This window comes from Malaya genurostris, chromosome 3, assembly GCF_030247185.1.
Source record: "Malaya genurostris strain Urasoe2022 chromosome 3, Malgen_1.1, whole genome shotgun sequence".
Taxonomy (NCBI): Eukaryota; Metazoa; Arthropoda; class Insecta; order Diptera; family Culicidae; genus Malaya; species Malaya genurostris.
The window spans coordinates 108,426,177-108,442,541 of record NC_080572.1 but is presented as its reverse complement, the minus strand read 5'-3'; the positions used below and the strand labels follow the sequence as shown (position 1 = coordinate 108,442,541).

The 16,365-nt window shown below is 35.6% G+C and overlaps 1 protein-coding gene across 30 annotated transcripts in view; it reads left to right on the top strand.

Annotated features, from left to right (window-relative positions):
- Positions 1 to 16,365, top strand: part of LOC131434615 (protein muscleblind) — a 961,748-nt gene that overhangs the window by 873,586 nt on the left and 71,797 nt on the right. For all 30 annotated transcript variants that reach the window (XR_009230364.1, XR_009230367.1, XR_009230365.1 and 27 more), the window contains one exon: positions 9,681 to 9,848. Coding sequence is in view for 24 of the 30 variants with exons in the window: in XM_058601504.1 (XP_058457487.1) it covers positions 9,681 to 9,848 (168 nt within the window). In the remaining 6 variants the exon portion in view is untranslated. The remainder of the gene's footprint in view (positions 1 to 9,680; positions 9,849 to 16,365) is intronic.

Sequence of the window (16,365 nt, the reverse complement as noted above, 5' to 3'; positions counted from 1 at the left end):
AGACATTGATTTCATTTAAAAAGATCAATAAAAAGACTTGTTCTGATTACTGTTCTTTTCTGTGGTAGTAAAAATTCAAACTTTCTTATTTCGTTCAACACAGTCATTAATTACTTATGGTCGGGACAATAAAAATCACTAGTTAATTTACGCGTTGCGAGTTTAATTAATTAAACTAAAGTTTTTCTTAAGAAGTAAACGTGTCTCGATGTAAAGAATGTGCAAGAAATTCAACTGAATAAAGCTAACAGTTCGATATGCTGTTCATTGTCTATCACGAGCAGCATTTTTGCAAATATTATAATGTGCAAGGTGATGATTGTGAAAACGCTATTTTTTAAATCCGTGTACGTAGAATCTTGTCACATAGAAGATTTAATGTGTAATCTATCTCCGCACGATAGCGAGGATAATTATCGAAAACACTTACCAGGATAATTATCGAAAACACTTACCACAATAATACAATTCAATGATATTTTATCAAGACACGAAAAATAGCTGATCACATATTAATCCTGTCAATGCGATAAACCTTACGAGGAATATGATGAACAAATATCTACAACAAAAGACAATGAAAATTCTTCTACAACTATTAGCTACAAAAACTCTCATAGACTTAACCATCGAGTGCAACTACTGTACATCAAGGCACATCTGTTATGACTACATACTTTTCTTGTCATTCCATTCCCCCACCCTTTCCATTTGGTCTGCCAAATCGATGAACAGCGTAAGTTGTGTTGCTTTCCAATTTGTTATTCGGTTTTCATCCACAATGACAATGTGAATCGTTTTCGAAGAGCGATTATGTCAATATGAAACATGTAAATGACTATTCAAAATCATTGTAAATTATTTTTTCGTGCAATGATGAGAATGACATTTAAGGTAGGTTAGATATAGCTAGATTTCTACTTGACAGAGGGCACCAACATACACTACATAACAATTAAAAAACTTTAATTTATCTCTTTTCTTACAAGTTTTAATCATTTTTTTGTTCTTACGTTTCGTCTTTAACACATTATGGCGTTAGCAGTTTATCTTGACCTACTAACGCCACCTAACGTTTCAACATAAACCGCTAAACAGACGTGAAATTATTGCTATTTGTAAACACGTTTTGTTATTTCATTGAAACTAGATTTTGAAGCAGGTAATTAATATTGAAGTAGTGATCAATTTAGAGAATCACGTGTAAAATTATTTACCATTTTAATTCGATCAAAAGATTCTACCATTCAAGTGTACGTCATCGCACACAAAACGGCAAACACGTATACCTCGGACCGTGACTGGTACGAACCCAAATGGAGGGAAAAAAAACCTTTCACGCGTACAAGCCGCACCGATCTCGCTGTTAGTGAAACGGTCACCACACCCACGAACGGGGGAACACGCTCTCCACCGAGAGCTAATTTATGAGACAGCCTTTTAAATTTGTGTCTCACTTTTGCTGTGCAATTTTAAGCCCATCGCTGCTCGGCACCGGCTGCTAGTTGATGCCGCTTGAGAGGATACCCTCCATGGAACCGATGGGTGCTGTATTGGGGCGTGAGTCACGCCAATGTGACATTGATGGAATGTGGAAATATTGCTGGTTATCCCTTTTGTCCTTCATTTTCCGGCGCAAAGCTGTGGTCCGCGTCGTCCCTAATGGACCCGGCATTCGGGTTCCCCTTTGCGTACGCAGCAGCTGGGAAAAACGGTTTCGCGCCTGAAAAGGAGACTGATGATTGTCATAATCATAATGATAATGAATTTTGGTTTTATTTCACCACGAACTACCCAACAGCTCACTTTCCGCCAACAATCAGTCCGCGTGGTTGAGTGGGAGAAACAGGCCCTCCCTCGCACTGCTTTTCATATCGGTGCGAGGTCCTCGGCAGAAGGATGATGATGATGATGATTACAATGTGATGGTGCCAAGTAATACGGGCTGGAAAAAAATGACTGCCAGAAAACATGCTTTGGTTTTATTTTATTTTTCCATTAGACGTGTCGAGCACGTGAAACGTGTCAGAGTGAAACAATAATCATTTCGATACATGGACGCGGATTGAGTTCCATTTCGGAAAAGATTCGGTACTTTCGTTTTCATTATTATTAGAGAAGTTATATGCAACTGTTTGAGGTGAAAAGTAATAACAATAAAACATGAAAACATGAAGCCTTCGGGAAATGATTCTGGCTTTAGATAAACTCTGGTAAACACTTAACACGTAGGAAATGAATCAAGCTGTTAATTATAACCTGTATACATTGAAACAATACACGAATCGTACATTACACTTTTCTCCAATTTATGTAACCTCAGTCGAAAAAGTTTTAATTAAACCTTCATAAATAAGTTGTTCAGTTTATGGCAGCGATTTTATAGGAAAAGTTCTCTTCGTTTCCCACTTGGAACAGCATAACGAAATTACGTATTTTTATTTTCATTGTTGGTATTGAAATAAAACATTCTCGCTTGCATTCATTAACATTAGCTGAAATCATATCTCATCAACACGATAAAAACCAAACGTACGTTTTTTCGCTTGAAAATCCTAGCAGAGAATATTTTATTACCCTCGCCAATAAAATGAACTTTTGGCACCACAGTCAGGTGTAAAAAAATGGGTGATCGGCTTTGTATACAAGCGACAACGCCAGTATGTCATGATAAAGTTGCGGATGAAGCAAGCTTTATTGGAAATTCGCGTCACAACACGTACATATATATAAAGTGCACCGACCACGACTCCTTCTGCTTCCGATCGGATATGGTGGGGAAAAGGTGGCCTAAAATAAAAGCAGAACGGACCGATTCCGGGTAAACTGTCCCCAACAACGAAAAACAATCCAAACGCTTCAATTGCTTTATTTTTTCCTTCTTCTTTACCAGACTCTTCGATTTTATTTTGAAGGATTAATAGTACCATAAAAAATATTAATATGACAGTTATGAAGGTTTTTCTTCTTCAATTTATACCGGACATGTTTGTTGTTTTTGTGCGTTTTATATCGGATTCAATGTCCCAATTCGGAGGGATGAGGATTCGCGAAAGGAACCTTTGTTCCGAAATTTACGACGACATCGGCCTCAATGAACCTTTTCGGAACATGCCGGCATTCGGCTGCTGTTCGCTGACTAACCGTTCGAGTTCCATTTCGAAAGGTTTTCCCGAGTCTATCACGTGACCATACGTGATTGCGGACTTCGATGCAGCGTTTACCAAAAATGTCAGTTAGCTGTGGTACTAACCTAGAATGATTATGTTGCGGCAATGAGACCGTGTTAGAACGAGACACAGGGTAGGGGGAACATTTGTTGTGCTGATATTTTGGTAGATAATGTGAAAATATTCGGGGAAGATATAATTCAAGAAGTAAACCGAATTGGTAATTTCGATCGAAACACAGAATTGCGGTGTTTAAATGTGTGGTTTTTGTTCGATTTCTTCGCGTTTCGCCTTCGGCTCATCAATGCTTAAAGTAGTTCAAATTGAACCACCATCTGCACCTGACACTTCAATTTAAACCGCTAAGCAGACGGCCGTATCTTGTCTGACGTCTCGGGTGATTCATATTTTTCGATGATTCATCTAGATCCGACATCCGGTTTCGGAACCAGAATGCGATATGTGGAAAATCTTCAATGTTATAAGTGGCACAAGTATAAATCCCATAAAACTGACTGATAAATTCTTCTAGTATGCAGAACTTGTTAGTTTGTGAGCAGATAAACTTATTTCGGCACTACTGGTCGTCAAATGGTGAGATAACTAAGTCCTCACAAGTCCCTATCTCATGCCTCCCCGAGCGTCTATGATGACATTTGGTCAATAGAACGGCGTCGACTGGGTGCTATCGCCTTCTGCGTTAGTAGCAGAATGAGAGGGTGCGAAATGGCTTGTAGGTTGAAGCCCATCCTAAAGTGCAGTGTTTATCATAGTATATTGCAACATATAATTCTGTTGTTTATTACATAATGTATTATTATTATTATTATTATTATTATTATTGTTATTATTATTATTATTATTATTATTATTATTATTATTATTATTATTATTATTATTATTATTAGAAGAGCGTAACTTACACTGCGACATTAACTGTTATATTGTATCATAGCATATAATTTCACATATTATCGGTTTACACTATTTTATGTTATTATATACTATGTTGTATGGTATTATACTGCATTGCATTATATCATATTATATGGTATTATATTATAATATATTATATTATATTGTATTCTATTATATTATGTTATATTGTATTGCATTATGTTGTATTATATTATATTATATTATATTATATTATATTATATTATATTATATTATATTATATTATATTATATTATATTATATTATATTATATTATATTATATTATAGGGTTTATTATGAGTAGTACTACGTACCTCTGCGCAAAATATAAATTTGTTTTCCTTATAAGTTATCATTTTTAAAGTAAATTTTAACTAAAGATTAAGGTCATCACAAGGTGAGCTTGGTCCTCACTGGTTCCTGTTGTGTTTTATTCATTCTATTATTTATTATATAATTCATTGTACTACATTATGTTGTTTTTTTTATTATTTTCATTATTATATTTATTGTTAGTATTATTAATTTTTCATCAATAATAATAACATATATTATTTTTATAGATGTGGATATTATTATTCTTATTAGAAAAGAAATATTCTACTTCCTGCAGTACTGCGAAGATAGAAGAGCATAACTGACACTCTACAGTAACTGTTATTTTATATATTGATTTATAATATATTATATTGTATGACATTGTATTATATTATATTAAATTAAAATATATTTTACTATATTATGTTATATTATATTATTTTGTAGTATATAAGTATTATTATTATTATTATTATTATTATTATTATTATTATTATTATTATTATTAGTATTATTATTATTATTATTATTATTAGTATTATTATTATTATTATTATTATTATTATTATTATTATTATTATTATTATTATTATTATTATTATTATTATTATTATTATTATTATTATTATTATTATTATTATTATTATTATTATTATTATTATTATTATTATTATTATTATTATTATTATTATTATTATTATTATTATTATTTTTATTACTATTATTATTATTATTACTATTGTTACCATTATTATAATCTTTATCATTATCAGCTACATTTTCATTTCCATACTAAACATTTCACTTTACACATATATTATTAAATTGTATCATATTATATTACATCATATTTTGTGGTATTATTTTATATTACATTGTACTATATTATACTATATTATGGTACAATGTTTGGTATTGTTTTATATAGTAATGTAATGCATTTTTTAATACACAATTATAAGTGTATTATATTGCATTGTGATGTATTACATTTTTATATTTTATGCATAATAATATTTTAATATATTCAGTGTCGTATAGTGACCAAACTATATTATAATATATTATGGTATATTTTACTATATTATGTCACATAACATTATGATACTATTATATTCATCATAAAATATTATAGTAGACTATAATACACTGTACCATACGATTTTGCACCGTTTTATACTATATTGTGTTTTATTGTATTATACTGCCGGAAATTATATTAAAGTGTATTATGTTACATTATATAATACTATGCTCAAGTACATTGTAAGGGAAGAGGGATGGGAGTGCATCAGGGTATCTTACAAGTGAATGACTGGATGAAGGAGTGAAATGTCAACCCGATTCACAGGGGAAAGCTGTGTGTTTTCCCCAGAAGGTCTGAAATGAGTAAGACGCACCCTTCTAACAAACAAACCATCAGGCAGGTTTAAGCTGGTACAGCGAATTCTTTTATTATATGGCCGGATGTTATTGCTGGAAGGCGCCGGGTCCTCAAAGTCCATTTTGGCCTTCTTAACAGCAGTAATATGAAAGTTATCTGATAATCAAATTCGGATCTACTGTAAGTCTACCTGCATCCACTGGTAATGCCTTGAACTGATGGTGGCTTCACACATACATACATACATACAGATAAACTTATTTCGGCACTACTGGTACCCCATTTCCTGTTCCGGGAGCACCGAAAGTGGTGAAGAACAACTCCAAAAGTAGAACTCACTTCGTTTTCTCAGCGATGCTTGAACCGATTTTCACAAAACTTGATTTAAATTAAAGCTCATATTGTCTCAAAAGCTCCTGTGAAATTTCATCCGGATCCGACCTCCGGTTCCGCAATTACAGGGTGATGAGTATCAAAGCTTTTAAACCGCCATATAAAATGCTGGCACGGAAAAAGAAAACACAACACGCTTATACAAATGATGCACTCAGCGTGCTTTGTTTAGTTTCGTACACGCCATAATGAAAATGAAACCCGACTTCGAATCTGATTACTGATCTGATTGAAAGGAGATAAATAACTTTGACGCCATTATTCAGGAGTTTTTGAAGGTTAATGTCAACTAAAAAAATGACACGTATGTCAAATCATAAAATTGTGTTCTCATTACTAGTTATATCTAACAATCCAATTGGCAAACTTATACTAACATCTCTGGTACAGCATGTCGAATACGGAAGCACTTGAAGTCAAATTACAAAATTAATCGTGGAACTTATTTTACGTTTCGTAACGATTGTGATAGCAAACACATGGGCTGAAAAGTCCCGGGCCTAACAAAGAGAACACGATTTTTCGGTTCAAAATTAACTTTATTCGTCAACATAATCTCCATCAAGAGCGCCGCTCTAACATTTCAATACCACTTTTGAAGAACGATTTGTTTTTTGCCTCAAAGTAGGCCTCAGTTTCAGCGATAACCTCTTCATTTGTGCCAAATTTCTTACCGGCGAGCATTTTTTTCAGGTCTGCGAACAGCCAGTAGTCGCTAAGAGCCAATTCTGGCGAATACGGTGGATGTCGGAGCAATTCGAATTTCAATTAATGTAGTTTTGCCATTGTTTTGATAGACTTGTGACACGGGGCGTTATGTTGATGAAACAAAATTGTTTTCTTTACCATATGAGGTCGTTTTTTTGAAATTTCAGCCTTCAAACACTCCAATAACGCTATATAATATTTACTGTTAATGGTATTTTCTTTCTCAAGAAAGTCGATACATCTTTCACCACGCACATCCCAAAATACCGAGGCCATAACCTTTCCAGCCGATTGTTGTGATTTCAGGCGCTTTGGATGAGGTTCACTAATTGCTGTCCACTCAGATGACGATCCAGAGTTAAGTGGTGAATCCATATTTCATCCAATGTCGCATAAATTTCGGTTTGTTAAACATGGCCAAACACTACTCAGAATCATCAAAATGTTCTCATTTTAGGTCAATAGAGAGCAAACGCGGCACCCACTTTGAACAGAGCTTTCTCATAGTAAATGTTCATGCAATATAAAGCCAACACGTTCTTTTGATATCTTTACGATGTCAGCTAACTCACGCAACTTCACTTTTTGATCATTCAAAACGATTTTGTGGATTTTTTTATGTTTTCTGGTCGCTATGTTCGCTCTTCTCACTACATTTTATTGACCATTTTTTTCGGCCTTCCCAACATTAAGCAATTCATGAAACACGAAAGCGATTTTAGCTATTTATTTTTACAGGTAAATACCTAACTAATGGTTTTCGTGTATGAGACGACTTCTGGAGCAGATATGAATGGATTACTCTATTATCTATCTGCACTTCATTTTAAATGCCTGTATGGCGAAATATGTTCTCAATTATGATTCAAATTGTAATCGGATCAAACAAATTTAATTAACCAATACGATTGATGTCTGGATATGCCACCATCGCCCAAGTAACAATTCGAATGCCTAATGGTTTTGATTGTAGTTTATAGGAGTTTTGTAAATGATTTTTCAATCACTACCTGTTTTATGACGACTATAATAAATGTCTCTTTTGACAAGTAATATCATAGTTTTTAAAGCTTCTATAAAACTTTTTACCCAGACTAACAACAGGACTAAAAATAAAACAATGTGTACTAGAATAAAACCATGCAAACACTCTTAATATTGCTTTCAAACATTTTCTTTAAAACATTATTGTCAGTTAAATTCTTTCATAAATCTAGTTTTGTGTGTGTGCGTGTTCATTGGATGACAGTTTCACTCAAAGCAAATTTGAGGGTTCTAAAGTACATTTATGACACATTTGTTGTGAGCTATTTGATTTATTGCTTCTTGGGTTAAGCGTAATTTGCATTAAAGAAAATTTCATGGCCGCCATTATAATGTCCTATATCGTAGCATTTATTGACATCAAATATACTTCGAAATGCAAAAACTAATAAAAATGATGGGCTTTAATGATTCATTTTCAGAACGTATACACATGTTTTAATGCCACGAAATAATTTTATACAAAAATGACGAAGAATCACAAAAAATAATTTTCAAAAATCATGGAAATTTTCGCAAAAACTGCATTTATTTCAAGGCGATTAGTAATAATTCTTATTTTCATCCAAACATTCACGATAAAAATAAAAGCGCATGAAGTTTTTACGTTCGGAAAAAACCTCAAACTTGTAAATAAAATCTAATATATTCTTACTGGTTGCATTCAAATCAGACATGACACACACATAGCCATGAAAAATATTATCAAAACGACAATTTATTCATAGCGGAATTCATTCCTTCCGAATAAATTAAATGTTGATCTTAAAGCTGGTTTCAAAATTTTCTTGAATTTGGAGTTTTAACGTAGGGGTATGCTAATTCTTTACTTTGCTTTATAAACCTTATGAAGAATGGTCCACTTGGCAGGAACATGCTCTTATAGAGGTTTTCAGTAGGTTTTCGTGGAGTTTAAAGTTTTAATGCAAGATTTATTATGTAGCATTGAAGACAGCTACAAGTATTTATTAATATTAAAATTGTTACTTGGGCGGTTACCTATCACTTACGGACGCACTGAAAATGACTCACAAAATGTACTCTAGGCTCTACGTAACTCAACAGCAGTAATCAAGCTGGATTAGCACCAGAAGACGGCCATTTTTATGTGGGCTGAAAATATAATAAATTCCATTTTCACCAGCAGCAATACACAGAAAATAGGATTAATTGGACCGGCTGCGCCTAAGTAAATATATTTTATCACAACCGACCATCGGCACATAATCGTAGGCGTAAATCAACCCCCCCGAAGTGCAGCATCAATTCGTTTCTTTAAGCTACAAACGGAAGCCAATGATACTGCTAAAGGCCGTGACTAGCGAAGTAGTTCCGTATCAAGGTCGGAAAATCTACAATAACTGGGAATTCACTCTTGGCATAGACAGAAAACATCCGGAGACCATTAACAGAACATCTGAGAATACATAAATCGAATGGCTAATACTGGCACTCGATGCCGTTTGGCAGGTTGAATTATTTTGCCATCCAAAACAGACAATAAAATTTATCTCTAATAGCTACATCTCTCATGTGAACTCAAAACCCGGACACTACTTTTAGTCAGATTAATGTTTATCACTACTAAATCTGTTAAACAATAACGAACAATGATGCGTAACAACATTTTTTTTACTATTAACATAAACCCCCATTATCAATATCCTGAAACGTTTGTAACTAACAAAACGTTTTCCTGTTTCTTTATTTCATTCGAAACCCACAGGGTCGTTGCAACCGTGAGAAACCACCGTGTAAATATTTTCATCCACCCCAGCATCTGAAAGACCAACTGCTGATAAACGGAAGGAATCATCTGGCTCTGAAGAACGCCATCATGCAGCAGATGGGAATTTCACCTGGACAACCAGTGCTGCCCGGTCAAGTGCCAGTGGTAAGTTGCATTCCGGAACCAGAGCAAAAGCTCGGAAAAATTCAACACCTGAAATTAGAAAGATCAACAATCAAAACAGAAAAAAAAAAACAAACGAAATCCCTCGCGCGGAGAAAAAATTAAAACTTTTCTAGGAACGAAATAAACCCCCTCCTAAAACAAGAACCACAGAAAAAATTAACAACAGAGTAATTAGTTCTGTATTTTTTCCTGTTTTAATTTTGTGTCTCCCAACTCCATCCGAGATTTAATCCAATTTTCCGTATTGTTTTTTTCCTTGTTCTGTTAATTGTGGCGCTTTTTAGCATTATATTCTGTTCTATTCGTTCTATTGTTCATTCCTTCCTTGGCAAACCAAAAATTTCCGTTTCTCATTGAATCATAATCAGCCTTTTCTCAGCTCAGCACCTTTTTTTTTCTTCCTGTACGCCGATCACAAAACACCGACTGCATGGACATTCAGTTCAGTCCGATTTGCTGAACGCGAGCAAACACACCCCAGACAAACGAAACTCTCAGCCTCTTAGCAATCCTACCGCATGTCTTCTAATTTCAACTTAATTAAGGAAAACTCAAATTAAAGCCACTCGAGGAAAAATAATTTCCATCTTTTCCCCGCGCCAGTCTGTTCATTTGCCATCGGGCGCTTAAGTTTTTGTAGTAGCTCTGCACTACCGCCGAGTCTTGACGAGTGCCTCTTTCGGATGATGCACAATTAAAAGTTGATGTCCATTAAAACAGGCGCGTTCTGGAAGCGGTGTAGCGACGGCGGCATCACTCCCTGATGGTCGACGCAACTGCAGCATCCTTTCGCTAGCAAAAGGAGAAATTTTAGCAAACTGCCAACGTCACAACGAGTGCCACAACGAGGCAAATTTCACTGCCGCTGTTTGCCGGAGAACAATTGAAAAGTTTTCCTCTTGAGAGCATCCAGAAGTGGGCGGGCAGGTGGGCGGTCGGTCGTTCGGTCGGTCACGTCACACCTGTAAAATCAGTTCTATAGCTAGCATTCGACTACTTTGCTACATGCAGTCGTTTCGAAGTGAAAAACGTCATAATGTGCCACCAGGCGCATTTGAAATTAACCGTCCGTTTCCTTCTGCGAACAGTGCGGCAATAAAGAATATTTTTCATTGAAAGTAATGCTTTCCATGATGCTGGAACAATAGCTCACGTTTTTAAATAAAACGGTCTATCGTAAATAGTTTATACTACGAAAATATAGTTTTTACTAGAATCAAAAATAGGATACACTAAAAGAAACACTGAAAAGTCAAACTTTTTTTTTTTAATATATTCTGCAAGGCACACTGCTTTAGCTCTAAGATGTCGAGGGCGTTTCTTAACAGAATAATTTCTTGAATTATAACATTGTTGTCTGCTGATCACCGCAAATCTGAGGGATCCAGTCTCTAGTTGGTGATCAGCATTAGAGTCCCGAAACTCGAAAAACAACCCGACCAAATTTTCAACCCAAACCCCACCCGTACCCGTTGAAAATGAAAAAATCGGCACCCGTGCTCGACATATCTTTTCCTGTTTCCAACCCCGACCAATACTCGTCGGCATCTTACATGGGGATTGTCTAGATGACGTGGGTACTTCGATGGTGGCCGTATTCTTCTGTTCCTGTGGGTCCGCGGGGTGCGTCAAACTTTAGCCACATTTCAATTTTTTCCTGAGATAATAACCTTCAATATTATAAATAAATGAATAATCTAAACGCATTCAAGTATGGCAAAAATATGCATATTTTAGTGGTCGTAAATTAACAACAAATAACCGCACTTCCCCATCGAATTCATGGCGGCTGGAAGCCACACAAGAAATACATTCCAGTGGTACATTTTTTACCGCTGTATAACCCACCACCGGCTGTATAACCCACCATCCGGACCATCGTTAGCAGATGGGGACAATCTTCCTGCCGCGTTCTACATTGACTGTAATAATGAATGGCGTGCCGCTTTGTTGCAGTCACTGTTTCTTGATGGCTGTTGGCTGTTGAGTAAATTGTCATTGTCAACTTTCGTTTCGGTTATGAAATTAACTTTTTCCTCTCATTTTCCTCATCTCGAACCAACCCAACCCGTGTAGCAAAGGGTCTCTCCCTCTCTCTCTCTCTTACTCACTACTGGACAAATCGTCGTCACTCGACTCAGCGTACTTAGGATCTCGGCAACATCCGCCGACAGCGGCCGTAGCTTGTTCTTTCGCGACACAGTTTTCATAACAGCCCTTAGTTGTTAGCATTGCCTGCGACAGAGTTGAACAAGCAAGTGCTGTTGCGGTCCGTTTCCATCGGGGACAAGTGCACTGGAAGTGAATCTCCCCGGGAACAGCTGGCATTCAGTGTCAGAACTGGAAAAGAAAGGGGGCGCGCAAAACAGCCTCGAGGGCTGTTGACTGTTTCGAGTGGTGTGGTGCTTTTTTTCTGAGGTGAGAAAAGTGTTGTTATAATTTAGCATGAATTGCAATGCCTGCGGGAGCAGCAAGAGTAGAGCCTGCCTTGAGATCCCGATCCCGAGCTTGAGCTTGAGCTATGAACGTAAAAAGATATACACGGGCGGCAGCCACATTGCCAAACCAAGCGCCAGGAGTTGCAGCGGGCAAGAGGGAACCGTCGTTCGAGCCGTAGAAAGTAATGCTATCAGTACCGCTTTTTTGTTCTAGTTGATGAGTAACGAGGAAATGAAGAGATTTCATGCAAATTGCTCCGGCGATTTTAATTGAAGCCGTGGTACTTCCACAGTTCCTTTCATTGTTGGATAGACTGGAAGAAGATATTAATTGCGATAAATTCTACGAGAAAGGTAAGCGCAGAGAAATCCTTTCTTGATTCAGTTGAATACAGACTCTACGATTGTTCTGCTATCCATAATAGCTAGTTAGTTATTCGCATTGTTTCCGGATTTCATCTTTCGAACGTATTCCAAATACCTTAAACCAGTTGTGATCAGTCAACAAAAGTAAACAGTTTTGGAAGCGTGAAACAATAAACTATCTTTGAAAATTAAAAACTTTGATTACTTTTATACGTTTTAAAACTATAAAAATGTTTATCAACATGTTTTTATCGAAACTATACTTTTAAGCTGTCCAAAAATAACTGCAGATCAATTTACCGGATCGAGTGTAATTATCCACATTTACACATGAAAATCATAATTCTCGAAATCAGGAAAGTCTGCATAACTACAAACAAAACATTCAAGCGATTTAATCCGAAGGGTGTTGAGCTTACAAACCGGTTATTGCACATTCAAGCCTCAAGCGGGAATGTTTCTTAATTCATTGTCTACTGTGTAACAGGCAAAGTCCGGTATATGCTACCTGCGCAGCTCCGGAAGCGCCACCATGTGGCGAATAGCGTCTCCTGCGCGGTGCGCTGCATCGATCGCATGAAATGTCCAACAAAGTGTGATAGCTTACAAAGTTTACAATGGTCTCTATTTTCTTCATTTACATAAGCGCAACTGGAATTTTGAACACTTCTGTCCGCATTATCTGCAAAACCCAGATTTTTTGGTGAGTTTCCAAAAAATTTTTGTAAATATAAAAAATTAGGTGTAGGATTCGCTCGAATTTTGGGAAATTAACCGATGCAAGGAAGGCCATCCGATTCAGCTCGACGAACTGTTGTGTGTTGTTCACAAAGAGGTCATGTCTTCTCGTCAGCCAGTACACAACTGATTGGTTCTGCGATTTGATATTTACTTGTTAAGTTTTTTTGTAATTGCAATAATTGGATTGCATAGTTTCAAGCCATAGATTGTAAAAATTCATTCACTTTTAACAGAGTGCTCAGTGGTCCCAACCACATCAAAATACGTTTTCTGTTTGAGTTTCAGAAGTTGATTTTGGGTCTTCATTGCATTCAGAAAAACTTTTGTTTGGAACTGTCTTCTGCTTTGAATAAAATCAAAGTTGTCATTAATCCACTTAGAAGTAAGTTATAAGTTTTAATTTGCATACATTGCGTGGTAGTGAATTCAAGACTTTTGAAGAATTACAGAACATGTTACTACAAAAAAATATGCCGAACACATGAGCCCTTTAAAATGCATTGGTGTCGATATAAGGAGCATAATTGATATGAGGCTCCCAAAATGTAGTTTTTCCATCATAACTTTCTTAAACACACAAACGTAAAAGGAAATTGAGGGAACCACGTGGTGGATTCACAATTCATACGGGACTCACTATGCTCAGGCCTTAAATATGTAAATATGAATATACACTTCTAGAAATGAGTGTCTTAAGATTCCTTACTAAACGTAGCACTCTAATATGCGTTAGTTTTTCCTTAGTTATCCCCAAAACCTGTTGGGAGGTGTAAAAATGTTCTTTCATTATATATATCTGAAAAAAATGATAACGAACGAGTCTAAAATAAAACAATTACTGGTAGATAAAAACTGACTTGTCGTTTACGTCACTTATATCATCATATCTTTGGAACTGGTAAGGATAGCCACTTGATCTTCAAACTTCACCAATAACTCAATAGTAGTTTTCAAACGAATCTAAGATTGTTTTAATTGGTTCAGCTTTCAACACACACAAACACACATACGCACACAGAGAAACATTTTCCTATCTCGTCGAGCTGGTCGTCTGATTGAGCTCGATCAAAAGTCGTTTTTTTCTATAATTCTATTACCCTTTACAAGAGAAGGCAGAAACATTAATGCAAGAGTATTCAAATGTATGTAGTGAGATAAAATGTGATTAATCGTTTTTGTACGCAAGTTTCCTTAATAGACAAGAAGTAAAGATACCTAAAAAACGGGATAATACAAATTTTCGCATTTTAGCGAGCTATTGGTGCTTTTCCTGGAGAAACCCATTGTCATTTCGCTTTTCCTTATTTTATTTCTTTCGTCAACGATTTACTAAGGAATTTTACGGTTTGAAAGAGATTTTCAATAACCGTGCTATACTTCATCTGATTATGCAAATAATAATAATTAAAATAGTCGAGTTTAACTTGTAAAACCATGGTTAAGAATATTACAGAGTACCACGCTGACGACGCCAGCCATCACAAGATGTCGCTTTAATCGCTATTTCGAGATATGCAGTTAGCCTATAACTTTTTTAAAGATTTTTTACACCAGCGTGCGTGCACAGTCAGATCAAGTACCAAGTTCTTTTCTACTTAGCCTTCTGAGTTGTGTTTCATCACATCCACAGTAGTTCAGTTGACAGAACGATTTACCCGGATTAAAGAAGGTGGCGTATAAATCCTGTCTCTGAGAACTTGTGACGCAAGTTTTTGGATTTCGTTATTTTCATTTTATCAGTCATATTTTCAGTATGTCTTTTCGTTGGGCAATGGAACAAAGTTCTGCATTAGATGTGTTTTCTTGAAGCAACCAAAAGTTACTTTTTAAGTCTGGATTTCTGGTCTTGGATTTACTTTTTGTGTGAGAGGCAAAAACAAAAACATTTGAAATCAAACGGATTATTTGCGACTCATAGTCAAATATGTTTTGGCATTACATTCCTTTTGTGGAATCCTTCTGTTTCACAAACTTCGCAGCCGTTTCGTAGCGTACAGAACCATGGCTAGTACTACAATCCTACTGACACTAATGGCGTTTTTCATTGAAAAACACTGGTGGCGTGGATTGCTCTGGTTTTGCACTTTCGAGCAGAAATTGCAATGAAGCACCGTCGAAATGTTACATTTCTACTCGAAAGTACAAAATCAGAGCAATCCACGCCACCAGTGTTTTTCAATTAAAAACGGCATAAGAATCCTTCCAGGTCGGGGTTCGAACATGCGACAACTGGCTTGTAAGACCAGCGCCCTATGCATTGAACCGCCAACCCCAACTCATAGTCAAAGGGAATATTAAATCAAAAATTATGTTTTGGTAATAAAGATACATATGATTGTGTTTATTATTTTTGTTAGTATTTGTTATATTCAAAATAGAAAAACGTTATATTTCTGGTTTTGGATTTACTTTTTGTGTGAGAGACAAAAAACAAAAACATTTGAAATCAAACAGTTTATTTCAAACACACAGTTTTCCAAAGGGAAAATCAAGACCAAAATTTGTTTTGGTGATAAAAATGTCCATTTACACACTGTTAATTAGTTTTGTTAATATTTGTTTGAAAAACTAGCAAGTCGACTGATTAATAAATAAACGATATCTCATTTTGGTAACCAAAACTACATTGAATCTTTCTTCAATAGGATATGAACAACGAAACGCTATACCTTTTAATTCAACAATGTTTCATAGGGTAGAAAGGAGCTTTCGCTTAAGGGGCGGGTAGGGTCTAACACTTTTGAAAAAACATTTATTATTTTCTATCTATTTTCTGATAGTAAAACATTTCAAGAATATTCTATGAAATTTTGAAGCCTATCGGAACAAAACTCAGCAAGTTATGGGCCCTTATCTTTGCCGATCTCATACTACGAAGAAATAAGAGCTGTCAAAACAGGCCTAAGATTTCTACTTCGATTGACTTAAAAACTTGACAAAACATTCTCGAA